This window comes from Schistocerca nitens, chromosome 4 (assembly GCF_023898315.1).
Source record: "Schistocerca nitens isolate TAMUIC-IGC-003100 chromosome 4, iqSchNite1.1, whole genome shotgun sequence".
NCBI classification, from domain to species: Eukaryota; Metazoa; Arthropoda; class Insecta; order Orthoptera; family Acrididae; genus Schistocerca; species Schistocerca nitens.
This window is the reverse complement of record NC_064617.1, coordinates 401,187,935-401,204,666: the sequence shown is the minus strand read 5'-3', so window position 1 is coordinate 401,204,666 and position 16,732 is coordinate 401,187,935. Positions and strand designations below refer to the sequence as shown.

Below are 16,732 nucleotides of genomic sequence, written 5' to 3'. Positions count from 1 at the left end.
TTTCATCATCCTCATCATCATTCCTGGCAGTGGCTACTTTAGACCGTGTAAAAAATTGGGCTGTGTAAAAACTGGGATTTTGTACGGGCACTGATGACCGCGCAGTTGAGCGCCCCACAAACCAAACATCAACATCATCATCAACGTTAATTAGCGATAAACTTAGCCAGTCAAGCCATTCTGCTCGCAGATTCAAGCGGCCCGCCATTCACAGTTAGAGTCAGTTGTTCTCACAGCGATGATAATACTACACAAGACTGCTCAGCCTTTGGCTCGGGTTCGAACCTTACAAGCGTCACATGTCTAATTTTTATTTCTCCCTTGTTCGGTGTTAGGAAACGAAACGAAGAACTCAATTAGCGCCATAGACTCTGGCGAGTCAGGAGAATCCATGCACTCAACTTCCTGATTAGAAAAGTACATTGCTAACTATTTCCCAGCACGACCTACCACGCAACATCCTTACAGGCCGCTTTTTTTTTCACGCTGTTCCTGAAGACCATGTATAGAAATTCTCTCCCACAGGCTAGAGTCCGCTGTCTATTGTGATCCCTCCGTTTTTCATATTATTTTCCATTAAATAGAAAACATGCGGAGGTCAGGACATGCCTGAAACGGTCGGTGGTCTTACTGCCATATTTCTGACGAATTTATATATGGTATGGTACTGTTTTTAAGCTCAGTATTAAGTAAAATACAAATATCAGCACATTTATTTTACAGACATTTAAATTTTTAATATATTCAGTTGCGTCGTTAGTTTCCATCAGGGAACTGTTGATGGTTAGCCGATATGTCCTGCTGGGAGAGTCTGTGGTAATGTGGGGAACGGATTGCCACAATTGCGCTTTGGAGATGGAGACTTCCCTCATTTATAGAGTCACTTCTGTCATGTTTCGTGCGTAATCGGTCCACATTCTGCGCGACTTGTAGAAGGAAGATTCCCTTCTTATGCACGGTAAGTTCTAAAAATGTGGTGAAAAAGTCTCTCTCTCTAGTCCTGTGGTTGTTATTCGGTTAAGTTGAACTGAGGCGTGTGCAATTCCACGGCTGTTTTCATGTAAGGTTTTCTTGACCGAAGCTGGTTTTGTTTCTCGGATAATTGGATCTTGATGGACAGGGATGCCTTGTATGTGTTTGAACTCAAGGAGAAGAGATTGTTTTCGTCGGCTAGGGGTGGAATGTGGCTCATTTTTAGCAGCCATTCGACGTCGCATGACTTAAGTGTACTCTCATTGTGTTCTTCAGCTTTGTGTTGAACATTTGTGTACGCGCGCTATTTATCCATACTGAAGCACCATATTCCGCTTAGCACACTGGACTCGCATTCGGGAGGACGACGGTTCAATCCCGTCTCCAGCCATCTTGATTTAGGTTTTTCGTGATTTCCCTAAATCGTTTCAGGCAAATGCCGAGATGGTTCCTCTGAAAGGGCACGGCCGATTTCCTTCCGAATCCTTCCCTAACCCGAGCTTGCGCTCCGTCTCTAATAACCTCGTTGTCGACGGGACGTTAAACACTAACCACCACCACCACCACCATATTCCGCAGCAGAGTAGACTAGTCCAACTGCTGAAGAGTGCGGAGTTTCAGTAGTGCAGCCCCAGGTTGTTCGACACAGCTTGTGTCGTATGTTCTTATGGAGGATGTTTTTCCTATTTCATAACTTCGCTGAGGTGTTTTCCAGATGCTTCTACTAGAACAGTGTCCAGTCCGATGTGACACTTAGATATTTCGGGTGTTCTACTGACTCTCACAGGGTCACACTGGGATATTGCCAAACAGTGTCTAAGCTCACTAGAATGCCTGAGGCCTTCAGCCTGAAGTTGTGTAGGCGAGACAAGATTTAAAGAATTGAGAGTGTGATGCAGGCATTTGCCCAAGTAAGGGTTTAAAGTTTCAGTCAGGTATTTTTACAAATTGTTCAAATGGCTCTGAGCACTATGGGACTCAACTTCTGAGGTCATTAGTCCCCTAGAACCTAGAACTAGTTAAACCTAACTAACCTAAGGACACCACACACATCCATGTCCGAGGCAGGATTCGAACCTGCGACCGTAGCGGTCTTGCGGTTCCAGACTGCAGCGCCTAGAACCGCACGGCCACTTAGGCCGGCGGTATTTTTCCCGCAAATATGTGCGAGCCCTGGTATTGTTAATAACTGGGCGTAACGGAACCCCACCTTTGTGGACTTTAATGAGTCCATAAAATCTAGGTGGTAACGATGTCTTGATGACTCGCTGTGGCAAATTAGAGTCCATGAGAACCAACCTAGTCCTGTTCTCCACCTTCTCGGTGGGCTCAGCATTGATCTTCCTATAGGAGTCACCATCTATCAACCTCTGCCTCTTATCAGTGGAGTCTTTATAGGAGAGAACACCAGTAGCTCTGCATTTTTCAGCTATGGACTGGCTGTACATTCGAGGACTGTTCGATCAATAAATACGCCAAGAAAAACTGAAGAATCAATTCAGATACTTTTACGGGGAGTATGAGGAAATTCAACAAGCTGTACAACTTAACATGCAATTAGCTCTCTTGAATTTATGATAGATGTCGTACCGAGCATACTGTGCTGAGCTGAGGTCACACAACACATCGGTTCAGTGGCAACCAGTAGAATCAAGAAGCTAGCCAGCCTTCCCTTGGTGTGTGAGAGGGCACTCTTCACTCGCCGAACTTCAGTACAGCTCCCAGGAAATTCTATTACTACCTTTAGCTCTAGTCAATCACTTTAACTTCAGGAATGAGGACTGGATTGATGGTGTTATCTGGGTGACAGTCGATTCTGCTCATAGAGGACGTCCAACGTCAAAATCTTCACGCCTCGTAGACATACCATCACTGGAGGCCCCATACTAGAGTCTCATCAATGTAATGTGCCGCTAAATAACGATTTGGTCCCCCCTCCTCCCACCTTACTGCCCCCCAAGTTCACGTGAGTCACGGACAGCGTCATTGTAGCTAAATAGATTCCTGCGCGGCTAACGCCTCAAACAGCTGAAGAAGTACGTCGTGAAACTTGTCGTACCCCGACGATAAGTTTACGAAGTCAAACATTACCAGCTGAGAGAGGGACACCATCCGGGAGCTGAGAGACTTCAGTGAGGCTGTTGTCTTAGCTACTGACAAACGCAACGCTACTACCTTTTTCTCCCACATGGAGAAGATGTAGAGCCTTCTAAATGACGATTCCTACAGAAAGATCAACGCTGGGCCTATGCAAGAAGGCGGAAATCTGGACCTGGGCGCTTTTTCATGGGATTTACTAGAGGGGTCATCAAGAAATTGTTACCTCAAGGACCAGTCCCGTGAATACTTTATGGATTCCGTAATGTTCAGAGGAGTATAGGGTAATATCAGCAGCAGCAGAAACTGTGAATAATTCAGTGATAGGGTTGTTCTGCCGGCCGCAGTGGCCGAGCGGTTCTAGGCGCTTCTGTCTGGAACCGCGCGACCGCTACGGTCGCAGGTTCGAATCCTGCCTCTGTCATGGATGTGTGTGATGTCCTTAGGTTAGTTAGGTTTAAGTAGTTCTAAGTTCTACGGGACTGATGACCTCAGATGTTAAGTCCCATAGTGCTCAGAGCCATTTGAACCATAGTGTTGTTCTCACTAGAATCGACAGCAATGCAACACCGACTACAATAGTTCAGTTATATGTACGGACGTCACACACCAAAGATGAAGACATAAAAAAATAGTGTACGAGCATATTTCATGGGTAAATTAGTACGTAAATGGAGACGAAAATCTAATAGTCAAGGTGGACTGGAATGGGGTCATAGGGGAGGGAGTGGAAGAAAAAGTTACGGAACAATATTGACTTGCTACTAGGAATGAGAGAGGAGATAAAATAATTTAGTTCGGCAATAAATTTCAGCTGGAGGAGGTACATTTGGCAAATGCCGGGAGATACTGGAAGATTTCAACTAGATAACGGCATGGTCAGGCAGAGATTCCGAAATCAGATATTGGGTAGTAAGGCGTACACGGAAGCAGATATAGACTCAGATCACAATTCACTTGTGGTGAAGAATAAGTTTAAGTTTAAGAGACTAGTCAAGAAGAATTAATGCATGAAGAAGTGGGATACAGAAGTACTAAGGAACATGTCTGAAAGAACAGTCATCAGGCATGAATATAATTGACACACCTCGCTGGGCAACGAATTCACCTCCTTCAGTGAGGATGTACAGGTGGCGCTAGGTGGGAATGTGGGTCCGCCGTTGAGATGTGCCTAGATAGTCTGCGTAGTTTTTGCTAGCTCTGTGTCCATGTGGCGCAGTGGTTAACGCAACTGCCCATTACGCAGGAGATCGTGGGTTCGAATCCCAGTGCGGCACGCAGTTTAACTTTCACCGCTTGTTCCACTTAATAGCCCGATGCAACTCCCCCCTCTCCCCCAACCATCTTCAATTTACATATTTCTGTACGTTCTTCTCGCATTCACAGCGCCACATTTGCACCTGGTGGCCAAAATTGGAAACTATTTTCTCCCAGCGTAAATCGGTTCCTCATTGACGCATTAGCGTACATTCCAAGTTTCGCTTCTTGTACGATAATCACAGCCCACAATGGACCTCTGTGAGTAACTGCACTATAATTATAGATACCTTGTACATAGGTGTATTACTGGGAAAAGTCGAACTCACACGGAAAAAGCACTGAGTAAAAACTTCCCAGTGAAACAGGTGCATTTTTGAGGAGCGTTGGAGACGACCTCGGGTTGTGGAATACCAGGGTGTTCATGATTCTGCACCTGTGTGGTAAGCCATATATTGAACAAACAGTGCTCGCCATTGAAGATCGTTGCCGGATACTCCAGTGTTACACTCGACAAATGTATCCTAATAAGTCACCGCTCGTAAAGCGCTGTTTTTCCAAGAGTAACGCAATGGAATATGAGCATACCAGTATTTCAGCACATACTTCAAAATTCCTGGAACAGAACAGTTGGCGAGGCCATCGGAATTCGGCCCAGGGACAGTCTCACCGACTGGAAACGGTGCTATAATCTCAGCAAGGCTTGGAAACCAACGCTGGTTCTATTTAACACTACACTCAGCAAACGCAACGATCTGGCGGCCAGAGTGGAGAGAGTAACTACACCTACACTACTAGAGATGCCGACACCTTCGCCTCCTCGGCCGCCGGCCTGTTCGCTCGAGCGAGAACCACGCAGGAACAGCTCGTGTGTGGAAGGGATATAAATTGGCTGCGCGCTTCAAGGAACTCTGTTCGTCAGCACACGTGACAATGACGACATGTCTGCCGGAAGAATGTGTTCATTGGACACCATGAACTGGCAGTATACCCATGCACTATTTTATCAACTTAACCTTCAACAAACGTTGATTTTTTTTGTGAAATCCTTGTTAGCCAAGGTTGCAAAGTGTCCGTTTATCTCACACTTGGATTTTTATATTCCGGTTTGAAGATATCCGTAAATGGTCGAATCCTGTTACCTACTTCCTCCCTATATGCGATCTTGGCTAATAAAGATTCCAAAAAACTCTGTACCCATTGAAACAACAGCTCACATACAGTTTCAAATGGCTCTGAGCACTATGGGAATTAACTGCTGTGGTCATCAGTCCCCTATAACTTAGAACTACTTAAACCTAACTAACCTAAGGACATCACACACATCCATCCCCGAGGCAGGATTCGAACCTGCGACCGTAGCAGTCGCGCGGTTCCGGACTGCAGCGCCTATAACCACACGGCTACTCCGGCCGGCAATACAGTTTCAAGTAACTACAATTTTAACTGCGTTAACCGGATGTAAAATTGTTCTACACTGCAAATATTGGTCTAGTTGATATTTATATTCGTAAGCTTCTACGTCGCAATTGACAGTGATAGTGACAATCTGCACTTTCGGCCTTTGAGTGTTTGTGTCCCTTTTCGTGAATTACTGTGGTGTCAAATGAACTTTGCCTGCACATGTTTCTGTATTTGATGCTCTTTTCACACTATATACTTCAATTTTTGGAAATTTACATATGTGTGTGGTGTCTGTTGTAACGGATATGTCGGAAAGAACTGACACCATTCTCAGTTCCGCAGCCGAATATATACTTGATGGAATGAAATAAATTCTGACATCGGCCGCAACTGACATGGAAATGAATTCAATGGCGACAACTGGAAATTTTTGCAGGATGGGTATTCTAATCCATATTTCCTGTTACAAGCAAGGGGTCGTCTTAACCACTTCGGCTATCCGAGAACGCTATCCGTCCAAATCAAATTCCCATGTTGTCACGCCCCATGTCCATCATACTGACTGCTCGCCGCATCACGTTGTGTTCACGTAAGACGTCACGAGAGAGAGAATGTACCCGCACTGAAATTATCTTATGGCTTTCAAGCCGTTGAAGCCTGCATTTATATGCAGGGTGACTCACGAAAATATGCAAATATTTTAATATGTCGTTCTACAAGGCAAATTAAAGAAAAAAGTTCAGACAAACGTAGGTCCGCAAATGTTTAGTTACGGAATTACGGCTAATAAAAAATTTTGCCTGAAATTTAGCAACTTCGCTAATATGAAGCCATCGCAAAACTGGACGAGGTTAAAGTAAAGTACGATTTTCATTTATTTTGTTGTTATTGGTCTGTTTAATTTAATAAAACATTTGCCAGACGTGTATCTGCGCTAGTTTTCCAGAACATTCAGAGAAGCAAAGACGTAATTTCGTAAAAATTTTAATTTATCAGCTATTTGGCCCAATTTGTTTTTTAAATTCCAGAAAATTGCACGAAGTTTTCAACAGAGGTTGTAGAGAATTTAATTTCGTAAAAACGATGGTAATAACGTTAACTGAAACTGTATAATGTGTCAGATAATCTGCTTTTATTAATACTACAGCACACGTGAATTTGTGTTAAACCGAAAAAAAAACAAAGCTCAGTGTTAAGGAAGTTGTACAGTGTACATACAATTTCACAATGCATTCACAATAAATGTTCAAAAATGTCTCCTCCGAGTTCAATGCCTTTAGCTGCACGTGTATGAACAGATGCTCGTTTCAGTTTCACAGAGTTGTCCTTAATTACGTCTATTGCATTCATAATGCGAGCAAGTAATGCCTCGCGTGTGTTGACTTTGTCCTCATAAACTATGTCTTTCATCCATCCCCATTCATAAAAATCCATTGGTGTTATATCGGGCGATCTGGGTGGCCACAGACAAGTAGCAGCACGATCAATCCATTTCTAGGCAAAATATTCCTTCAAATGTGTAGTAACGGCGTTGGCGAAATGCGGAGGCGCGCCGTCATGTTGAAAATACATTTGCAATCGCATAGCAAGGTGGGCATCTTCGAGCAAGTGGGTCATTTCTTCTTGGAGGAATTGTAAGTACGTCTCCCCAGTTAGACGTCCTGGGAAAATGAATGGTCCAGTAAAGTGTGTGTTGATTATACCACATCACACATTTATGCTAAATCTCTTCTGGAAATTGCGTTGCATATGGGTTTGCTTCAGACCGTACGTGTTCGTTATGTATATTGTTCATACCATCTCGAGTAAGCTGTGCCTTATCAGTAAATAAAATGTATTTGTGTAACCGCCGATTAGTATTTAACCAGCTGTACAACTCCAAACGAAGGGGAGGGTCTCCCGTATGCAAAAGATCACTTTTTTATGGTAAGGATACGGATTATTGTACTTCGGTGTACGCCATACCTTAGATTGCGAAACGGCTAGTCGTTGAGAGATACGTCATGTACTGGTACGCACAATATCATCATCATCGTTTTCACATATCGAGCGCTCGTACTGATTATAAACGCTAGGTAGAGAACCTGTCTCCTGTAACATTCGAAATGTTCCGCTAATGGTTCGTGCATTCGGAATCCTCTGAGGTGGATAACGTACGCGATATTCGCTAACTGCAGCTGTAGCATTACCACCACACTTGCCTTAAATAAACACCACATCGGCGTATTCCTCTGTCGTATATTTGAAAGACGTCCCTATTCCATGAATAATCTACAAACTACAACAGTTACTGTTATGATGACGACGAACGAGTCGTCGCCAATGTTGACTGGTGGCCAGTGCTAAATAGAAACATCTAAATCACAGTAGGTTTGACAGTAACGTCGATAAGGTGCTGGCTGCATGGTCTGGATTTGCAATGACTAAAATAATTAGAATCGTTGATAGAACAAAATATATATTGTACTTAACTGGTTGTACAGGATTATTCTTGACAGCAAACATATAAACAGATAGCTATTGAGGCCTCGCTTGGGCGATACGTTACTAAGAGCCTTGTTAGAGGTTGCTTCCTATCAGCTGAAGGCTATGCTACTTTACTACTTGACTGCCGAGCTGGAGTGGACGAGAACTCGCTAGAAACTTGATACAAGCCGCGGAGCAGCGCTAGCGGCGCTGGTCGCGACTCGCGGGTCCAAAGATACTAATGCGGACCGCGGTCGATAACTGCAACGCCTAAAATGTGTGGTATCGAACGTTGATACCACAGTTACTATTTGGTTCACTTAAATACGCTGTTGTTATTATGTTCTTTCACCACAAAATACAGCAAACTAAGTCATTTCAAGGTTAGCAAATGACTGAAACAACTCACTGTTGCCACAATGATGTAAACGTTTCTGCCGGCCGTAGTGGCCGAGCGGTTCTAGGCACTACAGTCTGGAGCCGCGCGCCCGCTACGGTCGCAGGTTCGAATCCTGCCTCGGGCATGGATGTGTGTGATGTCCTTAGGTTACTTAGGTTTAAATAGTTCTAAGTTCTAGGGGACTGATCACCTCAGTAGTTAAGTCCCATAGTGCTCAGAGCCATTTTTTTGTAAACGTTTCCACATTCTTATTGGAAAACAAACAAATTTACTTGCATAATAATCTTTGCTTCTCTGGATGTTTTGAAAAACTACAGCAGATACACGTCTGGGACACGTTTTATAAGATTCACCAGACATATAACAATTAAATAATTGGAAATCATGCTTTACGATAACCTCGTACAGTTTTGCGATGGCTTCATATTAGCGAAGTTGCTAAGTTTCAGACAAAATCTTTTAGTAGCTGTAACTCCGTAACTAATCATTTGCGGACCTATGTTTATATGAACTTTTTTCTTTAGTTTTACTTGTAGAATAACATATTAAAATATTTGCATATCTTCGTGAATCACCCTGCATGTGTGGTGTGTGTTCTTTTGAAAATGTCCCGGCACAGAGTGGCTGTGAACATGCCCGCAAGAGCAAATATTTGCAGAATTCATACACATGTACGTAGATACTACGCAAACGACCGTACGGTGGGTGGCGGAGGGTATCCTATACTACTACCATTAGTCATTTCCTTTCCTGTTCCTCTCGCAAATAGTGCGAGGGAACAACGATTGTCTCGACATGTATACATCGTACAATCATCTTGATTATTCGCATATCAGAGCTGCTGACAGGATTATAATACATAAAAATTGGGAAATAAAATTGACGATCTACTAGATGACGATTAGTTTCGCATTAAGGGAAGTAAAGGCTCCACGGAGGAAGTGCTGACATTGGGCTTGAAAACGGAAGCAAGTTATTTTAGGTAACAATTCTAAATATAGGACATGTTTAGCTAAATATTTGTAGGAACTGGGTGTACGTCCTTATCTCATGTTTTCTTTTATCCTCTTTTTCTGGCCATCTTCACCGACCTCCACTATTTCACCATCTCTTCCTCCTCCTCCCCCTCTGTCCATCACCTCCTCCCCCTAATTTCTGTCCATCTCCTCCTCCACCACATCTCTCTCTCCTCCTCCCCCTCCCAACGTCCATAGGCTCCCTCCCTCTATATATGTCCATTTCTTCCCCAAACTCTCTTCATCTCCTCTGCCGCCTCTCTCTAAAAGTGAGCCTTGTTTAATGTTATTGCGAACTAAACCTTGATTCGGAATTACAATCGCTTATGATGGACTAGTAAAGCGGTTGGGATCATTTATATACGGAGTATGAGAGACACTGCTCCAACTGTTGGATATGTAAGGATAGAAGCTTCATTGTAGAAGTAGCACAGTTTTGACCAGTGACTACAAAATTTCTGAGGATTCAGATTCCTTAGTAACACTGTAATCATAAGCTGATAAGCCGAAAATGCTACTTTCTGCTTTAAGACGGAGAATAAGAACACAGAACACATTGTTGTGTATACAATTTTAGTTTGATAATATGTATAAGGTGAAAGAATATATAAGTACATCAAAAAAGTTTTGCATCACACCTGTTACCGGAACTCAGACACAGTCCCTTTGACTGTCCAGAGATGTCACTCTACCCGCCCAAAGATGTAACCAACTTTGCATGAGCAGCGCCAATTAGACGTAGGGGGTCCGACAGCCTATCAGTTCCAGTAATTCCACCAGGAAGGAGTAACACTGCCCGCGTTGTCTGTAGTTCAACCAGGCCTAGACGGTCAATGCCGCCGTTCCATCGCGTCTCAACAAAGTAAGTGTCCAGGCGTCTCGGAATGAATCAAAGACATGTTGTTAGGACATGGAGGAGATACAGAGCGACAGGAACTGTCGATAACATGCCTCGCTCAGGCCGCCCAAGGGCTACTAATGCAGTGGATGACCGCTACCGACGGATTATGGCTCGGAGGAACAATGACAGCAACGCCACCATGATGAGTAATGGTTTTCGTGCAGCCACAGTAAGTCGTATTACGACTCAAACTGTGCGCAATAGGCTGCATGATGCGCAACTTCATTCCTGACGTCCATGGGAGGTCCATCTTTGCAAGCACGACGCCATGCAGCGCGGTACAGGTGTTCCAAACAACATGCCGAACGGAGCGCTCAGGATTGGCCTCTCGTTCTCTTCACCGATGAGTGTCGCTTATGCCTTCAACCAGACAATCGTTGGAGACGTGTCTGGAGGCAACCTGGTCAAGCTGAACGCCTTAGACACAGTGTCCAGTGAGTTCAGCAAAGTGGAGTTTCCCTGCTGCTTTAGGGTGGCATTACGTGGGGCCGCTGGAGGTCATGGAAGGCGCCGTAACGGCTGTGCGATACGTGAATGCTATCCAACGACCGATAATACAACCACATCGGCTGCATATTGGCGAGGGATTCGTCTTCATGGACGACAATTCACTCCACCATCGCGCACATCTTGTGAATTGCTTCCTTCAGGATAACGACATCGCTCGACTAGAGGAGCCAGCATATTCTCCAGATATGAACCCTGTCAAACATGCCTGGGATAGATTAATAAGCGCTGTTTGTGGACGACGTGACCCACCAACCACTCTGAGGGATCCACGCCGAATCGCTGTTGAGGAGTGGGACAAGCTTGACCAATAGTGCCTTGATGAGCTTGTGGATAGTATGATATGACGAATACAGGCATGAATCAATGCAAGAGGACGTGCTACTGGGTATTAGAGGTACCAGTGTGTACAGCAATCTGGTTCACCCCTCTGAAGGTCTCGCTGTGTGGTGATACAACATGCAATGTGTGATTTTCATTAGCAATAAAATGGCGGAAATGATGTTTATGTTGATCTCTGTTCCAATTTTCTGTACAGATTCCGGAACTCTCCGAATCGAGGTGATGCAAAACTCTTTTTGATTTGTGTATATACGCATGGGAGGAACAATTTGTCTAAAAATTTACATGCTCTCCTATCGTTATTGATACTGAATGCGAGACATAAGTTGAAACCCACATGACACAGCTCAGCATTTTCTTTCTAGCAGTTATTTTAACAGAATATCTGTACATTGTCGTTTAAAAATGATAGAAACCATGTACATTGTCATTTAAAATATGTATATTCAGTGTCTGTCTGATTTTTATTAGAGTATCACGTTAAATTTAGAAGTAAGTCTATTAAAGACTTTTCGAGATTTTTGTTAACATTGCCCATTTCTATATTAAACATATAGTCAAATGCATTAAAACATAATATGTAGCAGACATCATTCCGAGTGTTCACTTGGATATCGTGCAAAAATTTGAATATATCAGTCAAAAACATTTCGAGATTTTTGCAACAACATTATCTATATACATGAGGAAAATATCCAGCCTGTGTCTCCCCGAACGTTTATTATTGTGCAAAGATATGAAGTACACTAGAAAAGAGCTTTCTTATGAGTTTAACGCTACTTTACCTATTGAATGTTGACTCGGACGCTTCTGGATTCATTGTAGGAGAGTGCGGACAGGCAGTCATGAGAAGAATTTTTGAGGAAGTTTTCCGATCAGCTAGTTCGACAGCTCACCCAATGGTAACATTTTAGATTCTATAGCTACAAACAGACCCGACCTTACCGATGGTGTCAGTATAGAGACAGTAGTTAGTGTCCATGATATCATCACACCGACAATGGTCACTAAAATTAACGAATCAATCAAGGAGATTAGGAGAGTATTTTTGCAAGAAAAATCAGATAATCCATTGCTGGTATCCCATATAGACAATGAATGGACATCATTTAGTTCCAGTATGATACAAGTATGAAGAAGGCGACGTTGTTTTCTAGTAACCTTGTTGAGAAAATTTAGAGAAACGGCATCTGAAGCTGACTGCTGAACGATCCTCCTACCACCAACGTAAATTTTGCATAAGCATCACGATGATGCGAGAAATGAAGGCTCATATGCAAGCACAAAGATAGCCGTTTCTCCTATTTGCGAGAGGAACAGGGAGGGAAGTGGCTAGTAGTGGCACAATACACCCTTCACCACGCACCGTACCGTGTCTAGCGGAGTATTGATGTAGACGTAGATGTCAATGTAAAATCCAAACAATAAATTGTAATCGCCTTCAGAGACTACATGTAGGGTGGTCAGAAACAGTCTGAAAAGCTTATAAGAATGTTTCAGGGTCGCCTGTGCTGAGAAGCAATTGTTAAGAAAAAGTATCGGAACGCTTCGTAGTTTTCGAGTTAATATTGAAGTTAACCATTCAGCCCGTTGTGGGCGCAAATTCAAAGAGCCCGCCATAGACTGTATCGCTGTATTTGTTCTTCGATCTGTTTCCTAAAAACGAACATGAGGGTGATATAAAAATGGAACAAGGGACAGTAGCTTGAATTGACGATCGCAGCGGCTTGATTAGCAAACTTCAATGATAATTAACTCTGAAGCGGCGCAACATATCCTTAAAAACTATTTCTCGCCACAACACTGCAACTTCCTTACAAGATTTTCAGGCTGTTTCTGACCACCTTGCGTATTACACTCTAAAGCTGCCATTACAATCAAAACTGTCGTTCTCGTGAAATACTGATCGTAGCTTCACCGTTCATTGTGTCTTAGCTGCAGTCCGGCCTTATTATCGAATTACACTCTAAAGCTACCTATGCCCATAGTATCACTGTGAACGAATTTTCCAGATACTCATAAAGTACTTGGTATATCTCCCAGGCGGATTGTGATTTACACGAAAAAAAAAATGTACTGTTACTGCTACCAATGCAGTTGTACAAATATAGACTTAAGAACATGCAAGGCACATAAAAATTATTTTGAGAACCAAAAAGAGGTTCAAATATGTAAAATAGCGCAAGATGTTCCAATTTTTCATAAAAATATGTATAAGCTATAGGCAAAGACTGGTAATATACAAAGTTTACAAGAATCTCGAGGGAACAGAATGGAAGCCCAAGAAGAATGCTCGCGATTAAAAAGGGTGTAACACGGAGACGCAACGTTTTGCCCTTACTGTGCAGTCTTTACATCGAAGAAGCAATTATGAAAATAAAAAATGATTCTAGAGTGGGATTAAAATTGTTGGTGAAAGAACACCAAGGATAAGTTTCACTAAAGACTTGATACCGTCGATGAAAATGAAGAATTACATGACACACTGACTGGAATGAACAGTCTAATGAGCACAGAACACAGATTGACGGTGAAGTGAAAAAAGACAAGAGTAATGGGGACTAAGGGAAGTGTGATTATTGATAAACTTAATATCAAAATTGTTAAACACAAGGTGCATGAACTGAACTAATTCGGCTACTTTTGAGGCAAAATGTCACATGGACAAAACAAAGAGGAAAAAAAATCAAAATGAGTTAATCATTTGCTTGTTTCCATGATAACTTCTAAATAAACAAACGCTGACGTATCAGAACTGAACAGATCCACCAAAACTCCAACATTTTACAGCACCTATCGGCTTGAATGTATGTGTATGTCATGTATGTCTTTATATATTATTGATTCTGTCAATCAGCATATTATTTCGTATCATAATGTGTTACTTCGAAATTTAAACACACAGAAACACCAACACCCAAACATACAAATACACAAAGAAACACACATAGAAACAAGAACACAAACAATCACACAAACAAAGAAACGCACCAGCAAACTCACAGAGCACCAAACACAAACGCACAAAAACTATCATTATGTACTAATAATTAAATTATTATTTATACTCAAGTTTTACCACTATTGATATTCTAACGTGTCGCTCTGATAACTCTATACTACGTGTTTAGGTATGTAAACGTGATCGAAAAGGATCTGCGACAACTAGAGATACATTTGTATTCATTTACACAATCAAAAAATCTTTACGGCGAATTGAAAGTTCCTCCAAAAGTGTATTTTAGTTTTACTATATTTTCTTTGCACTCCAATTTTTTGTTTTTGTTTTGCTATGTTTCTTGCACTTATTAGTTTCTAGAAGCCATTTTTATTCCTTCATTTTTTACATAGTTAGATAGTGTGTGTAATGTATCACGACAAGGAATGGAACCTGTGACCAATGGAGTTATTTTATCTCTTTACTTTGCTCCATATTACCGCTCAGTCTTTAATTAAAGAGGTCTACAAAACAAAGTGCCATGTTACTACTCTGAAATTGTAACACAACGTGAACATCCTGTATTAATCATAAAATTCAAAATTTGGTAGTAAATAAACAGTGATCGATGACAGTAAACTTGTTGTTTCATTCGATACTGGAGTGTATCGAACAAAAAACTGAGGACTCTGGGTGCACATGCTGCTCTGAGACGTAGGCACTGGCAAAGAAATGTCAGTTACGGTGACCACTTCAAATCACTCAGAACGCCAACAAAAAAAGCGCGGCAGTAAGTTGGAACATACAAGTTGAATAAACTTGCGAAAACCAACAAGACAAAATTTATTATGCTTAGTGTATCCTATTATTCTTTTATCAAATATGTAAAATATCTTGAGTTTCTCAGATAACAGTAAATGTAGTAGTTGAAAAAAGTTCAGTATTATTCTTTCTGTGAGATTATTTCAAGTAATTCTACAATAAGGTAACTTAGTTTTCAGTTCTTTTTTTTTCACTTTATTTCTCTCTCGTATTTTGTATAAGAATATATTTTGCATAATCCGTTGCAGAGTTAGCGTTGTAACGTATTAAATGTAAAAAACTCAAAGTTTTATGCTTCTACATTGCTTCCAGGAGTCGAGTTGGCCAGTATCAGTCACCGTTCGTCTGTAAATTTTTTGTCCTACGTCTCTTACTGCCTTGGTGTGATTGCCATGGCATCAGTGGCTTGGTTTCTCAAAAACTGGACATACTTCACTCTGGTTGCGTCTATTCCTTGTTTCATTCCACTACTGCTTCATAAGTAAGTATATCAAACATACAAACTGCTGAATCCATTTACACTGATTAACAAAGAAGGCCCTATGCTATATCATTTCACTGAGAGTTCCACAGTACTTCACAAATGAAAATTTATTTTGTAATAATAATAGTTTCCAAATACATTTGTTTTCTTTTCAGAAGTTTGAATATAGTTCTAAAACTATACCATAAGTTGTGGATTTGGCTTTGCATAATAGTTATTCTGTTGACTCCTAACGGTTTTAAACTGCTGATAAAGTGCAAACAATGCGAAATATGCTGCAGTTTCTACATAAAAGGAGTATTCTTTGAGAATGAGCAACATATGCCGATAACCTACTACGTATCCTTGGTTATGGTCCATAGAGATATAAATACTCGCTTGTACTCTCATCTGTCAGAGAAGTATCTAGTTACACTGTTACTCCATTGAAATGGCATAAACCATAATAGGCCAACATTAAATCCACACATTTGTCACTAATTAACTGCGGTTTTGCGAGAATACCTCACAATGATTCATAGCGCTCCTATGCTTTTCCAGGTGTTGAGTCTATTTGACGTCCCAGACTCTGCTCTTGCATTATATAGTACGGATACACCAAATCAGAACTTGTGACACACAGATTACTTTGATGTGGCTAAAAGTGGTATAAACGAGGAGTTCGCATTCAAAACAGACTTTGTCCGCAAAATAAAAAAAAAAATATGGTTGATGTACAGTTTTCACCATACGAGATTCACACTGTGGTCTCAGTATTTTGTGCGAAGATTATTAATATGGATTCTTGCGAACAACAGTTAGTTGCAGAATCCAAAAGAGATATACAAAGAGAATCTCTGATTTCACAGCGACAGAAGTAGAAAAAAGAAAGAGATCCAGGAAAGATTCCGAACATAACATTTTCATTCCTTGTACATATGAAAACAAACTTTTAAGTGTAAAAGGTTCAGGCCTTCAGATAGTCCATTCGTAATGGATGAGTTAGTACCAATCTCTTATATAGTTTCTCCAGATAATGCTATTGCTTCTTAGCTTACCACTGGATCGATTAACAGCAGACGACCTGGACAGACAATAAATGAACAACCACATGTGTACAATCTGAAATTTGCCTTGCCAAAAAAAC

At 41.6% G+C, this 16,732-nt stretch overlaps 1 protein-coding gene across 1 annotated transcript in view; it reads left to right on the top strand.

Moving 5' to 3' along the window:
• Positions 1-16,732, top strand: part of LOC126253036 (solute carrier family 22 member 6-like) — a 62,737-nt gene that overhangs the window by 9,370 nt on the left and 36,635 nt on the right. The window contains exon 3 of the mRNA XM_049954105.1: positions 15,435-15,603. Within this exon, the coding sequence (XP_049810062.1) occupies positions 15,435-15,603 (169 nt within the window). The remainder of the gene's footprint in view (positions 1-15,434; positions 15,604-16,732) is intronic.